This window comes from Triplophysa dalaica, chromosome 1 (genome assembly GCF_015846415.1).
Source record: "Triplophysa dalaica isolate WHDGS20190420 chromosome 1, ASM1584641v1, whole genome shotgun sequence".
Classification (NCBI taxonomy): domain Eukaryota; kingdom Metazoa; phylum Chordata; class Actinopteri; order Cypriniformes; family Nemacheilidae; genus Triplophysa; species Triplophysa dalaica.
Genome location: NC_079542.1, coordinates 11,894,128 through 11,910,424, shown reverse-complemented (window position 1 = coordinate 11,910,424; position 16,297 = coordinate 11,894,128). Strand labels below are relative to the sequence as shown.

The following is a 16,297-nucleotide window of genomic DNA, read 5'->3' as shown; positions in this document are numbered from 1 at the left end:
TCCCCCTCAAACTCCAATTCAATCTCAGTTACTCTACTAAGAGAATTACCATTTTCATCTTCATTAGTGTAGTGCTCCATTTGTTGCCATAAGGTGTTTATTGATGAGACTGAATGAACGCTATCTATTTGCAGTAGGCTACACAAATTGCACGTTTATCCTGAATGGGATAGCTACAGTATTTGATCAGAAGACCAAGTCTGGTCTCTCTGGATGTGGTTTGATGTGGTTATTCAGGCTACATATAACGTAGTGGCCAAAAGTGATGTTGTGTGGCTTATTTGGACAATACTTTCATTATTGCCCACTCAGTTGAAAACCATCACAAAGGTGCATAGTACAACATTTACTGTACATAATACGGTAAAATATGGTATGTATTTACTGTACAAAATTCAATTGGCAAAAAGGCAAACTACAGAATCAACAAAAAAGAGCTCACAAGAAATAAAGCATACAGTATATTTTCTGCTATTTTATCTGATATTAATATTTTGCGGATCCTCTTCTGTACTACAGTACTCTACAGCCATTCTCATTGTGTGTTTGTTTTGTATGCCAAACCTCCTTAAATTCCTCTCAAAGCTCAAAATACATCATTAATAATATATTTGAATAAAATGCAACAAGTTGGCCGATACTTATATATATTATAGGGATAGTTCACCCATCGTTTACTCACCCTCTTGTCATTTCAAACCTGTATGACTTTCTTTCTTCCACAGAACACAAAAGAAGATATTTCGAAGAATGTTGTTAACCATTTACTTGCATTGGTGTTGTGTCCATACAACAGAAACAAATGGTTGCCGACGATGTTCAGTCACCTACTTTCTTCAAAATATATATTTTTTTTCTGTTTTGCTGAAGAGAAAAAAGCCATACAGGTTTAAAATGATTATTTTTGGATGAACTATCACTTTCATTGTTTATCTTGTAAGCGTTCAAACAGAAACAGAGTTAAAACAGGTATATCTGAGCAGAAGTGAACAGAGACCATTTTGAGCTGTATTAATAAATGCTTTGCATGTAATGTACTGTAACACACTGACTCTCATCGCAAACATTACAGCTCACAAAAGACATTGAACACCTAGTGTAAGAACTCGCTGGAGTACCTAATGAGAATATACGACTCCGTGAAGACTAATCTTTTATTGGCCATTCATAAATCTCAAAGGGTTTATCTGACCTTTAAGTCAACGATGAGTATATTTGACGTTCTTGAGGTTTTTACAACATAAAACCCATTACATGTTTTTATGGATGAATATATGCGTGGGTGCGTAAGGACTGTAGTTATGCTTCATCGCGTCTTATCTGTGTAGACAGCTGGAGTCAGCTCCTACGTGACCTACCGCAGTTCGCTATACACTAGCATCTCTTTCAGGAGAGCACGTTAGACTCTGCTGCATTCAGCTCGGCATTTATAATCTGAGGAGCAGGATGACTGCTATCTCCAGCACACAGCAATGGGACATTAAAGAAACCGGCACGTCAACTGACACAGAGTTGGCAGGAGGGAAATCACATGTACCCTAGTTTCTTGAATTGATTCTAATGTATAACGCTAGTTCTTTTGTGGCAAGACTCCGAGGAAAAAGAACATGTAATCAATTCTAATTCAATCTGAACACCCCTACCCGAACTAGCATATCAAGCCACCCCCTTCGCATTTCAGTGGGGGCTGAGATAAATGTGTGTGCGTGTTTGTGTATTTTGTGTGAACAAGGATGCTTGTCACAGGTCCGAGCTCTATTCTCTAGACAGTTGTATCAACTGCGGGCTATGAGAGCCGCGGGCTAATCTGTCTGAGACCCGGAGATTGTTTCGTACCGTATCGGGGTCTCTGTGTAGTTAGACATTACCCAAGTGATTCCAAACTGAATTAAATAAAGTGCTTGAACTCAGATGATAAATATTGACAAACTGGCAGTTCGAGCAATGAAATCTGTATTGCAGTCAGGATCCGTGTGTGATTTATCTGTCTTTGAGCTGGAAGTGCCCATTACGATTAGTATGTGGTACACTGGTGAATTCTGGAACCGGACACAGATGGAAGAGGCAGCCAGCACATATCAGAGCACATCAAATGGAGAAGATGTTTCTCCAGGGGTACAACAAGCAAATGTCTTTGTACATGAGGATGGAGAGCATGCCACTGGCCTTCTTCTAATGCCAGTGTAGATCTAGATCATGCCCCCATAGAATGCACTTTGACCTTGGGAGAAACCATATAATATAATCCAATTTTGGTGCATTGTACTGTAAAAATCAATGTGGTATTTGTTAACATTAGTTAATGCATTACATTAACTAACAATAAACAATACTGATACAGAATTTATTAATATTAGATATTATTTATTAATATTATTTATTAATATTAGATCGTGTTGAAATTAATTGTGTAACTATTAACATTAGTTAATGCACAATGAACTTGAATAATTGTAATATTGACATTACACTTACATTTACGGATTTGGCAGACGCTTTTATCCAAAGCGACTTACATTGCAGTAACCTATGCATTTATACTTAGGTATGTGCAATCCCCTGGGATCGAACCCACAACCTTGCATTGTTAACACTGCTCTTACCACTGAGATATAGGAAAGCTTTTTTTATTAACAAGGATTAACACATGGTGAAAAACTCTTTAAAACTCTTTGTTAGTTAATTCATTGTTAAGTTTAATCATTTAAAGGATCAATGTGGAGATGTTAGCAAATCTAGCAGTGAGGTTGTGCATTGCAACCAATGGCTCAGTCCAACCCTCCCTTTTGAAGCCCTACAGTGGCTGACAGAGCACTAAGATTTTGTCACGTTTTCACTTTTTTGCTGGAGGAGATAATGTATTTACAAAACGCTCTGTAGCGCAGTTTGTCCATTTAAGGCTACTGTAGAAACAACATGGTGAATTCCAAGCAAGTGGACCCGCTGTGTATGTAGATAGAAATAGCTCATTCTAAGGTTACGCTTCATTATGGTCTTTATACAACTCTATAGTTGTATATTTTAAATTGCATTTCTGACAATAGATCCTCCAAAAAATTACACACAGCATCTTTAATTGTGTACCATTTTTTATGATCTAAGCTACACTGACCAGGTAGACTACGACTGATGTTAATTGCGTAATTTTGTGCCAGTACCTTCTCCAAACAAAATTGCAATGATAATGATTGTTTTAATTTACCAGGACCAAACACCCACAGTGTTTTGACTGGCGACTTACAGTTGTCTCTGCATATTTAGCAGAGATATGACAAAGCGTATTACCATAAAAAAATCAACACACATTAAAGGGATGAGTCACCCAACAAAAATATTAATTTGAATGAATCTGTTATTCTTCCTCATGGCATTCCACATCTGCATGACTTTCTTTCTTTTGCAGAACACGAAAGAAGATATTTTGAAGAACGTTTGTGACCAAACAATTTGGGACCTCACTGACTTCAATTTCTCAAAATATATCTGTGGTGAGGAAGGCGGGACGAGAGCCGTGAGGCGGGGCCGGTGGCGTGAGTGATAGTTGGAATCAGCTGTGCACACACCGTACCCGCATATATCACGGAGGAAATCGGGAGCATAAGAGGACGAGCGACGGGACTGCTGACGAGAGAACCGGGTCCCGGACATATGTTTTAATTTTTTAATATGTTCTTGTGGCTGGCAGTCTTCCATGAGGTGGCTGCCGGCCTTTTACTTCCGTGTTATTGTTTGTTCATTTTGATTCAAGTTTGTTTAAATGTTCGCCGGTTCTCGCCTCCTTCCTTCCTACTTTGAACGGTATTACAATCTTCTTTTGACTATCACAGATTAAATGAGTCATATACAAGGGGGTGAATAAATAAAGACAAAAAATATATTTTTCCTATTCCTTTAAGATATACGTTATGTGCGTCACCATCCGGGCCTAACCTGGATCAGTCCATCCTTATAAGAACAAATTATAAGATACTTTGACAGCAACTTGACCATATGCATGTAAAAACACATAAACAGCATAAATATTCAATGACCAAACAGCAAAAGATTCTGTGGTGAAATAAATGAGATTTGATACCCACACATGCTGCAGATTTCCACACAGCTAAACAACATGCAGCGTTGGGCATCGAAGGTATTTCTCTTTAGCTAGGCCCCTGTCAATTTGTAAGTGCAGTAGTAGCCTAGTCAGATTACAACACAGTGGGACCGCAATCGAACACTTCTGTGAGAAACAGATGGGAAATATTCTCCCTCCTGAAAATCTATGATTTTGGCAGATAATGCAAAAGGTGCAAGTATTCATTTATGGAGGCAATCTCTTATCCATCCCAGTTAATCTTTGTTTTTGTGGCTTTGATTTTTCTCTTCGGTGTTGCAAGGATATATCCTATAAATAAAAGGGAAAACGTTCATTTGTTTTCTCTTTGTGCTTTGGTAGAACAACCAGCAAACATTTGGGAAGGGGGTGGTAAGATTCTGGATGTGTTTCCATTTGCTACTGATCTTTAAACAGTAAATAAAGATTCAGGGTAGATTTTACTACTGTTATAACATCAAGGGCCCTATCTTACACTTGGCGCAATGCGGCGCAAGTGTTTTTTTTTTCCTGATGCAGTTCTCATTTTCCCGGCCTGCGTCGCATTGTTTAAATAGCAAATGCCTTTGCGCTCATTTGTACACACGTGGGAGTGCTGGTCAAAAAAATAAGTGTTTTCAAGCGCATTGTCAGAAACTGAAAATATACTGCGTCATAGACCAACTTAAACCTGGTCTAAAGTCAATGCCGCAATTTAGTTATTTATTTAAAGAGCACATTAGTCCAAAATGCGCCTCTGGGCAGGTCCACAACACGCTTTCACTTTAATTATTAGACAGAGGGAAGCGCAGCAGCAAACAAACATGCCAAATTTAAAAATAAATGGATTGCAATGTAAAAGCTTATTATTGTGTACATTAAGATAAAATACGGGTTGTCCTGTAAATGGTCTGCTCTCGCGCTAAAACCTCACGCCCGAGCAGATGAGTTTCCCCTCTGGAGAAACGAACAGTCTTTGCTCTTTCAAGTTCTGCCATGTAACTGGTGCGAGCGCAACTGGCTCTTTAAGGGAATGAGAGATGAGACTCTGATTGGTTTAATGCAAAATCTTTTAAGCCCAAAAAACAGCCATTACTCATTAAGAGAATCGGTCTAACCCATTTAGACCATGCGCCCCACGCACCGACCATTTTCCCGTCGTTAAACGAGCAAAAGTGGATTCAGACATGCCGTGAGTGTACCTGCGCCGTGCACTTTAGACCATGCACTAAGATTGTTCAAATAGGGCCAAGACATTATGTATGGAAATTAACACTTCTCATGATTTCAAAAATAATTATTTTGAATAAACATACATAAATGATTTCAACCAAATAACTAAATCAATATAACATGTTAACAGTGTAACTATCCTCAAGCAAAAAGTACGTTGCAAGTGGCATGCTGAATACATTCAGTCCGTCCTTCTTAATTTTAGAATTCAGAACCTTTAATAAAACATATACAGCTTTAACAAGTTTTTCTTTTCTATTACGATGCATTTCTCTGTTGCAAGGCATTAGGGTGATGGAACCTTGTTTAACACAGCGCCTTTTAAAAGCCAGAGGAACAAAGCAAAAATCCAAACACTACAAATAAAGAGGAAAATAAAACCGCCTGACAGGTGCTGTGCGCTGGAGATGATCTGGCTGATTATCAGCACAAACACTCCGCTGGCGTACCCGTAAATACATCCTTCACGTGCCGGGTGCCTTCTTTGTATTTATGTCTTTAATATAGAAGGGCGGATCATCTTATTGACTCTGCTGTTTGAATTCTTAAAGGGGTATTAAATCAAACAGAGTGCATTCCTCTGTGAGTTACAGTAAATTAACAACGAGCATCAAGCGTCCGGGCTCTGCCTCGCTCAACAAAAACCATCTAATGGAGGAGAGGGTCTAATGAATGATAGAGGGAATTTCAAGAGAAGCAGAGATCTGACGCGCTGTATAGAAAGGGCAATAAAGGAACACTTTGATCTTTAGAGGAGAGAAGTGTAGAAATACTGAGGGAGGGGAATCAACGCAGACACGTTTTGAGGAACCGTACGATTTCATTGAAGCGGTGCGTGTTTGAATCACCTGACTGGAGCACTAAATTGAAGCGCTGTGAACGTATAAGCAGCAAACATATTTGGGGAGAAGGACAAGAGCATTGTGCATCCACAGACCAATCTTGTTCAATCCAAACACAATCAATCAAAACATCACGTCTAGCTATTTTACTATGAGGTAATTAATCCTTGAAGTGTTTGATGGTATGTGAAGTTAACAAATCTGAACTTAGTTGCCGGTAAATATTGCATTTACTGAGCCATTACTAAAGTTCTCCAGCCCTGCAGAACTGCAACCGCAATTTTAAAAAGACATTAAAATTACATTTTCGTCAGACAACAACTGTACCTAGTAGTGATACCTTTTTTTAAACATCACAGGATGTGTCTGTTCTGTACAAAACAGCTAGTTTATTAAATAAAGAGCTCGCTATCCTGTCATTTTGTGGATATTGTAACTTAAACTGATTAAGAAACTGCCTACATGGTTTATAAGTAGGCCGAAGCTCTTACTTTAGAAACTTTGATCGAGTGATGTGGAAGCTGTAAAAGGGTAACTGTGACTAGCTGTAACAAAAATGATTTTATTTAGAACTGAAATCGTCTTGGTTACGTATGTAACCTCAGTTCCCTGATGGAGGGAACGAGACGTTGTGTCGAGAACGACAGATGGGGTTCGCCCTTGAGAACCAATCAACTCTGACTACTATAGAAAAGGCCAATGAAATTTGGCGAATGCAATTTGCATGCCGGGCTCCGCCCCCGGAAATCCGGTATAAAAGGAGGCCGGCGTGCAGCATTCACTTACCTTTGTTCTGAAGAGCCTGAGACCTCTCAAACTGCAGCAGAATACGATACGTGTTCGTGGCATAAGGGACACAACGTCTCGTTCCCTCCATCAGGGAACTGAGGTTACATACGTAACCAAGACGTTCCCTTTCTGTCGGTCTCTCGACGTTGTGTCGAGAACGACAGATGGGGTTGCCTATGGAAAACGCCACAACGCTGTATCGCGTCACAATCTCTAGCGAAGCGACGGTAACAAGCCTGGGCGTGTCATCTCGAAGCTTTCGTGAGACTGTAACCTTCCAGTGTGGTGGTCGGGGGGTTCCAGAGCTTTCTTGGAGAAAGATGGGTACAGCCCTGACCGGTAACTTTCACGGACGGGGCCTTAGCTCTCTATAGGCGAGAGGCCGTCCAGATCAGTTTACACCGGGTAAGCGCGACTCTTAATCAGAGAAGCGCTACAGAGGCCACCTCCTACCCGTGGGGAGGAATATGGTGGATATAGGTATGGTCTCGTCCTTGGAGGAGAACGCATGGAACGTGCGGACTGAGTAGTTAACCGCGAGGTGGAGGCCCACCTGGGGAAGCTCATGGGTTACCAGGAGTGGGAACCATTCTCATGAGGATACATCAGACGGAACAGCCCACGGAGGGGGTGTTACAGACGTCCGGTAGCACTAGGTCCGGTTAGAGCTATCTGTGATAGCTCACATGGTATCCCGGCCTAAGGGGGAAGGCTGCTCTGCCCAGCCAGCCCCCAGGGGGTGCTTGTTTGGTGATGGATGGAATGCCTATTCTTAACCAGTGTCTGGGTAAGAAGGGAGGGTGGTGAGGTACCAGTTTCTTAGCGATGTGTTCGGGTAAGAAGAAAAGGTAAATAGCACACTGACCCAACCTGTTAGAGGGTGGAAAGGTGCTTTCGCAGGCATACGCCCCCCCGGATGCAAGTCCTACATGTTGCCACGCAGGACCAGGGCTGACACCGGGTTTACGCGAAGGTTGTTAACCCTTGCGAAGGTGTTTGGGCATAGCCCAACCCGCAGCTCTACAGATGTCTGCTAGAGAGGCGCTTCTGCCAGTGTCCAGGAGGTGGCTAAACTCCGTGTGGAGTGAGCCCTCACTGCCAATGGGCATGGGAGATTCTGAGATCGGAATGCCGTCGTAACGGCGTCCACGACCCAGTGCGCCAGCCTCTGTTTGGAGACAGCCTTCCCCTTCTGCTGTCCTCCAACAGACACGGAGCTGGTCAGAGCTTCAGAGCTCTGCGTGCGGTCCAGTACGTACTGGACACAACACTAATCGGGTTGGGTCTTCCTCCCCTATGGGGAGCGCCTGCAAGTTCACCACTTGGCCCCGGAGGGAGTAGTGGGAACTTCTTGGGCACGCATCCGGGCCTGGGTCTCAAGATAACGTGAGAGTTTCCAGGGCCGAGTTTAAGGCAATCCAGGGACACGGAGGATGCTCGGTGGTCCCCTACCCTCTTGAAGGAAGTGAGCGCCGTCAGGAGGGCCGTCTTACTCTATGAGGAAGATCGGAACCTCCGAGGGGCTCTTTGGGGGGGCCCTGAGGCTCCCCAGGACCACTTAGGGTCTCAAGAGGGTATGGAGCGGAGATGAGGCGGATTCCGCCCTCTCGCTGCTTAGGAACCTAGTGACCAGGTCGTGTTGCCCTAGAAACTTTCCACCGACTGAGTCGTGATGAGTGGCAATAGCGACTACATACACTTTCAGTGTGGAAGGGAGATGTTAGTCTCCAGTCTCGTGAGGAGGGGAACACAATCCTGATCAAGCACCTCAGTGGGTCTTTCTCGTTGAGAAAGACACCAGGACGAGAAGAGGCACCGTCTAGAGGCGTGTAACCGCCTAGTAGATGGGGCCCTAGCCTGGGTGATGGTCTCAGCCGTATAGGGGGAGTAGCCATCTTAGGATCTTCTCGTCCCGTCTAGAGACCAGACATGGGTGTTCCAGAGGTCTGATCTGGGATGCCAGAACGTGTCCTTCCCCTGAGAGAGCAGGTCCTCTGTCAGGGGAATGGTTCAGGGGGAGTCGCTGTCCAGAGCATCGGCTCTGAGGCCAAGTGCGGTTAGACCGGTGTGGTGTAACCAATAACACTTGGTGCTCCTGCTCCCTGACCTTGCACAGAGTCTGTACAAGAAGGCTCCTGGGGGGGGGAAGGTGTGCTTCCGCCCATCCCGCGGCCAGCTGTGCGCAAGGATATCCGTGCCGAGGGCAGGGACTATCAAGCGGGCAAATGGTGGTGTTACGGGAGGTGAACAGGTTTTACCTGGGCCTACCCGAACAGCCTCCAAATGAGCTGGACTGCACGGGGTGGAGTCGCCACTCTCCACGAGGCATAAACTGGCGAGAAAGCACGTCGGCTGTCTAGTTCAGTTTGCCCGGGGTGTGTGGCCTGCAGGGAACGAGTCACCTGTTGACTCCACTGGAGGAGGCGTCGAGCAAGTTGTGTTTAGCTGCTGTGTGCGAACGCCACCCTGACGATCTGTATTCGCTACAGCTATAGTGCTGTCCTCGGAACAGCACGTGCATGTCTCGCACGAGAGGCCGTAGCCTGCTCAGTGCAAGTAGCATAGCCCACAACTCTTGGCAATTGATATGCCAGCGCAGGCGGGGGTTCGTCCAACACCCCACCTGCGTGCCCGTTGCACACTACACCGCACCCCTGCAGGGAGACTTCAGTCGTCACCACGACCTGCCTCATAACCTGCTCAGAGGGACCTGAGTCCGTCGAAAAAGTCATAAAGACTAGGGGTTATGGTGCGTCGGCAGCAGGGCGGCATCACCATGCGCCTGCTGCCGGTGTGCCACGCTCTCCTCGGAACTCGACTCTGAAACCAGTGTTGGAGCGGTGTCATGTGCATCAACTCGAGGGGTATTAGCCCGCGAGGACGCCATGTGTCCCAGGAGCCTCTGAATTGTTTCAGGGGGACCGCTGTCTGCCTAAAATGTTCATTTCAGACAGTTCAACACTGGTTGGGCACAACTGCGGACAGGTGTGCCGACATGGTGACAGAGTTGAGTTCCATACCGAGAAAGAGGATGCTCTGCACTGGGGAGAGCTTGCCCCTCTCTTGGTTGACCTGGAGTCCCAATCGACCTAGGTGCCGGAGCACCAGGTCCCTTTGTGTACATAACAGATCTCGCGAGTGTGCCAAGATAGGCCAGTCGCTGAGATAGTTTAGTACCCGCTTGCCTTCCTCCTCTCAGGGAGAAAGGGCGGTCAGGGACAGACCGAAAGGGAGGACTCTGTACTGATATGCCCGCCTCTCGCACGCGAACCGTGGGAACGGCCGGTGTCGAGGAGGATCGAGACATGAAAGTAAGCGTCCTTCAGGTCGATTGCCACGAACCAATCCTGACACCTCATAGATGTCAGGACGCGCCTCTGTGTGAGCACCCTGAATGGCAGCTTGTGAAGGTGCTCTGTTCAGGGTACGCAGCCTTTGGGGGCAACCCGCCGTCTTTCTTGGGAACGATGAAGTGCGGGTGGTGACCCACTGAACATCTTGGTTTTGAGGGACGAACTCGATGCCTGTTTTGCCAGAAGGGTGGTGACCTCTACCCGAAGTACGGAGGCGTCCCTGCCTCTGACAGAGGGAGAGATGATGCCCCGAAACTTGGGTGAGTCTCTGGCGAACTGGATCGAGTAACCAAGACGGACCGCCCTCATTAGCCAGCGAGACAGTGTGGGCAGCTCTCGAGCTCCCAGGGACTGTGACAGGGTGACCAAGGGGACGGTCTGCTTCATCATTCCCACGGGGGGTGGTTCGTCGGCTGGCGGAGCTAACCATGTCGCGGGGAGTCCCCGGAGGGAAGGTTTTTGCTCCGCCTGCTTACCTGCCTGGCGGGACAACGGCACGCACTGTCGGTTTGAGAGTGGTGACGGCTGTCGTATGTGTACGACCTCACGCCTCGCCAGGGTGTGAGGTCGGTTCGCCGAGCACAGTCCAGTGGAGTGTGCGATCGGCTGCAAGTAAACCCGGGGAGAACAGAAAACTCAGTGAGTAAGTGGGCGCCAAGCCCTAACAAGGGCCCGGCTTTGGTGACGAGGCAGGAGTCGTCCCGTACCGACCGATCAGAGCCGTGGCTGTGAAGGTTCGGGCCCGATGTTGTTCTCCCTGGGGTCTTCCCGTCAGTGTCCCTTCTCGCGAGGAGGTTGCTGACAGGGTGGAGGTTTCCCCCTCGACCTCTGCTTCCGGGGTGCCGCCTGTGGGGGCACAGGAACCGGAGCCGATGTCGAAAGGGTCCTGGGTTGCAGGGAAGCAGAAGTCACGTGAGATCTCGGAGGCCTGTAGGCGGCCGAGTCGCGGCGTGAAAAAAATGTGGTTAATTGCCACTGTCTGCTTCGCCGTCAAAAAACTGCTGAGCGCAGTCCTCGACGGTGTTACCAACAACCCACCCTGCGAGATGAGTGCATCAAGAAAGCGGACTTCCTTGCTGTCACTCTTCTGCACAAGGTATAGCCGGGGGTGTCTCTCCTGGACCACTACCGTGGACATCGTCCGACCCAGGGCCCGTGCCGCCGCCTTAGTCGCCCGTAGAGCGCTGTCAGCGGTGGCACGGAGATCCTGCATTATACCCGGGTCGGCCTTACCCTCGTGGAGCCCTCTCAACGCCCTGGCCTGGCGGACCTGCATGATGGCATAGAGAGAGGAGGCAGCCTGGCCCGCAACATCGCAAGCTTTCGACACCAGTGATGCCGAAGTCTTACGTGCTTTGGACGGTAGGAGTGGTCGATCCCCCCCCAGGTGGTAGCCGTCCGCGGCACAGGTGCACCGCAGGCGGACGTTCCACCCGGGGGATCTCGACGCAGTCCTTGGCTGCCTCACCATCGAGGGAAGTAAGGGAGCCGGAGCTGGTTTCACTGGAACGGTCCGTGAGTGGAGCGTTCCAAGTTTTACACAGCTCCTCATGCACCTCCGGGAAAAACATGGCACCCGGGGTGGGCGCGGTTTGCACCGCGCACCGACCTCGGGAACCACGTATCCCCGGGTTAGCACGGATGACATCACTTCTGCTTCCTCCTGAACTCGACCGCTGGGGGTGGAGTTTGGATTCGGCAGAGTCGGATGCCAGTCTCCCTCCGATGCTGCGAGCGACATCTCATCTACGTCACACATCGTTTCCGAGTGTGTGCGTGAGGATCCGGACGGTATGCCACCGCCGGTTGGGGAACGTTCAGAAGAGCGAATCGGGGTGCGATCGGCCCGTGAGCACTTGGCTGGCGGGTTTACGTTCGCAGAGTTCCCCGTATCACTAACGCTGCTAACGTGGGTGGTCATCGGGGCCGTAGCCACAGATGTCACAGCCCGGGTAGCAGACGAAATGGTGGCTGGTTCCCGTAGGAAGACAGCCACCCGTGACCGCAACTTCTGAATGACAATCTGCCCGCAGTGCAGGCAGATGTGTCAACGAACGCTGCTTCAGTGTGCTGGACGCCCAGACACCTAATGCAGCGATCGTGTCCATCCCCCTCCTCGATGAGGGTGCCGCACCCAAGAGAACAGCGGGACATGCCGCCCTGGAGAATGCTCAGTCAGTCCTGAAAAGGACTTTTAGAAAAAATCTCTAACACCTCCGGAACCGCCGAGACGCCCAGGGGAAGGTCGCTGCAGGAAGGGACGATCCGCTGTAACACGTCGTAGCACCAGCGTGTAGTTGTAGAGGATTGAATCCTGAGTTGTACTCATGAGCGATGGCTCTGAAGAACAAAAGGTAAGTGAATGCTGCACGCCGGCCTCCTTTTATACCGGATTTCCGGGGGCGGAGCCCGGCATGCAAATTGCATTCGCCAAATTTCATTGGCCTTTTCTATAGTAGTCAGAGTTGATTGGTTCTCAAGGGCGAACCCCATCTGTCGTTCTCGACACAACGTCGAGAGACCGACAGAAAGGGAACTGTCATTTTTGTCTCAGTATTCTACGTGCTAGGCAGCTAACAGTTGGCTTTAATAGACACTGCCGTTAATTTTACTTTAACGTTCTGGATGTCACAGTTTACCAGATGTTCACTCCAACATCGTCTTTAGTTAACCCATAAAGACCGTTACAGACCTCTTTTCCAGTCAATACGCTTAAACACACGTGTTCTGGTACATAAAGACACTACGCTCAGGCAGCCTACGTGATTTTAAATCCCATTCCCCCACAGCATCAAATTCGTATCATCTTTATATTCCCAGAACTCAAAAAAGAATAACCTGTGAAAAACAATTCCTTAAAATGTAGTTAATATCAGGAGCTTTGAATCTGGCTTGTGTCATGTTTCAATCCCATCTTCTCTCGTCCACCCACTTCCTCTACAGTATATTTGTCTCTTTTTACTCTCCAACCCAATAAAAGGCATAAAGCCCATACATATATTAAATAATAAGATTCCTCTGGCATCAAGAGGATGAAAAGCACAAGTTTAAAGACTCTTTGAATGACTTTTGTTTAATTAGCTGCCTTGCTGTGATCATAGAGTGACCTAGAGTTAACCAAAATTTAAATATTAACCGCTATTTAATCATTATTAATACTAAAACTACTAAAGTACAATGTGATGCAATACAATGTAAAGAGGATGAAAGAAACCAGTCCTACTGGACTGTCCCTTAGCGAGAATGTTCAACCAGCGTGAAACAGCTGAAAGAGTCACAGGATGTCTCACCTTTCTGACTGTCGATGACAAAGTTGCCCTCCTCATTGCCTGCAGTAATTTTGTATGTGATCCCATCTCCATCCGGGTCCTTGGCAAGCACTGTTGCGACTAGTGTGTTGGGCCCTGCGTCCTCTGAGACAAAGGTCCGATACCTGTTTTTACAAACATACACAAATTTCCTTAGTGATTCCATCAAACTCTGTGCAGCAACTTGTAGGGATTCAAAACTAATATATTAGTGCTTGTGGGTGTGTATACAGAGTATTTTTAATAAATGCAACAACAATTCAGATGACAGATGTGTATTAGAACAGGGGTTCCCAAACTTTTCAGCATGTGGTAATATCAAGTCCACTCACCCAACGAAACCCCCGCGAACATGTTATTTGTTAATTTGTTCCGCCTATTTTGTTCTGCGTGACAAATAGACAACATTATTTTAAAACGAAAATAAAATCTTCTTTACGGTGTCTGTTCGACTGAATTTCTAAGACCTTGGAAACGCGGATTTAAGACATTTTATTGCTAATTAAGACTTTATTTTGACATAATAGAATTTAAGACTTTTTAAGACATTTTAAGGATCCGCGGACACCCTATTATACATAAACCATAAACTATTTCTAGATGGTCAAATTTCATCAAACAGATTTGAGTGCTGATGAATGTCCTCTTATATAAACGCCAACCTCTTTTCGTACCTGAGGACAAAAGCCTTTCTGACTGTGGTGCTTCTCTGCCCTCCTCCGTTGGCCTCACTGCGTTGTCTTTGGTTGATATGTTTCATTTCGACAAATAAAAATATCTTTAACTTAAAGCCGTAAAAATAATATGCGTGGGAATGTTTAACATTGTGCTGTAAATTGACTTGCTGCACCTAACCTAATGCGATTACTAATGTTGTTAATGTGACATAATCACCTCAGTGGTCACAATCGAGGAGGGAGGAAATTCTAAAGGCTTATTTTCATGGTTTTATTTTTAACTAATATTTTTATATTTTGTCACACTCATTGACTAAAAAACGCTTTTTCTAATAACAAAAATAAATTCTGTAAATCATCTGGCGACAACATCCCCGCGGCCTTGCGACCCCTCGGGGGGTATTCTTTGGGAACCTCTGTTTTAGAAGAGAGATAATTCGTTTTTTATTTGTACAAAGATGCAAGCATGACAGTCGTGAATGAAATCCCTGTTAATTTTAGAAAATGTACAAGGATTTTTTAAATAGATTTGCTTTCTTACATTTGTTTGCAAATTAAACAGAAGTGTCAAGCTTTGGTTCTTTGTTAATGAAATGGTTTGTCAGAGCACTGTTTTATTCTGACAGGTGTTGACTACTATATATTATATAATTTTGAAGCTGTAAATTATTTTGTAAATGTGTGAAAGAAACTTGAGATTTTTGGAAAATGAGACTGTTTTATATTGTACTGACATGTTTTAAATCTATTTAAAGACATGCAATAACAACAGATCCTTTTAAGAATGAAAAAAGTTGGTTCATGTGGAGTGACAGTCTCCCCTTTTTTTCTAATCTGTACACAAAACTGAAGATTAAAGCGTACACTTCATATCAGGTAAATATGATTTTGTTACATGTACACTAAAATTTTACTCAATTACAAGTAAAAGTAAAAACGACTCTTCTCAAAAACTATTATTTTTAATAAATGATTAGGTGAATAATTATTAATAATAACAATTGAAGGTTTAGGTAGAAATAGCTAGTTTTAACAAAACACATCTTTACCTTATGGTAAAGCATATAAATGGATACAATTCAGACAATCAGACATTTAATGTGTTTTAAAAACAAATCTGTCAATATGTCTGTCCGTCTATCTATAATGTGCTCAGTTTTCCAGTTAAAACCATTTATGCAATTCCAGCACTGTTCAATTATGTGTACTAGGCCCCATAATGCAGAAATGAATAAATAAGAGCCAAAAATGCTGTATGAAAAATGTTTTAATTGCATATGGATCAGCATTGAAAGGACATCTGTAGAAGATTTACTCAAACTCAAGCCATCCAAGATGTATGTGACAGGTAGAACAATAAAGATTTAAACCTGGAATTGTGGTCCATAGTCTTTCATAAAATGCAAATCCCGGGTTCATGTCTTTAAACGTAAAAAAATACAGATGGAGGCAACATAAATATAATCCCTGCGGCTTCTGACAATCTATTAACGTCTTATTAAACGAATCGATCTGTGCAAGAAACTGAACATTATTAACAACATTATAACTGGTAATCTACAGTTTGCGAAACTGCATTCCAATCACATTCATGTTCCCTATCACTAATAAGAGCAAAGCACTAGAGACTCTGGAGAGAGATGGACATTTGTACTTCATAGTATAGCCATCTGGATGACACTTGGCGAACAAAGTAAGATCTTGATGAGCATTAGTTTTGTGTCCCTTTCCCGCGCCTGGCCTGCCACACTATTGAAACATAAGGAGACTGATTGCTTCACATTATCGATTATAACTTTGTAAATAATGTTTCTTAAAAATCATGTGATTCACATCATAAGACGTTAACACTCAGGAGATGCAGAACTTGCGTTTGTGTTGCATGTGTCTGATTTGTGAACTTTCAAACAGCACTTGTGTTGTATGAAGGACCAAAACTCGTGATTGCAGATTCAATGCAAATCTATTGGTCTGTTTATGGTTGGATATCTTTTTGACTACTAAAATGCCGGTCAAAGGT

At 45.1% G+C, this 16,297-nt stretch overlaps 1 protein-coding gene across 1 annotated transcript in view; it reads right to left on the bottom strand.

The window, feature by feature from the left end:
• Positions 1-16,297, bottom strand: part of si:ch211-186j3.6 (neural-cadherin) — a 203,913-nt gene that overhangs the window by 92,751 nt on the left and 94,865 nt on the right. The window contains exon 7 of the mRNA XM_056750824.1: positions 13,583-13,725. Coding sequence (XP_056606802.1) covers positions 13,583-13,725 — 143 coding nt within the window. The remainder of the gene's footprint in view (positions 1-13,582; positions 13,726-16,297) is intronic.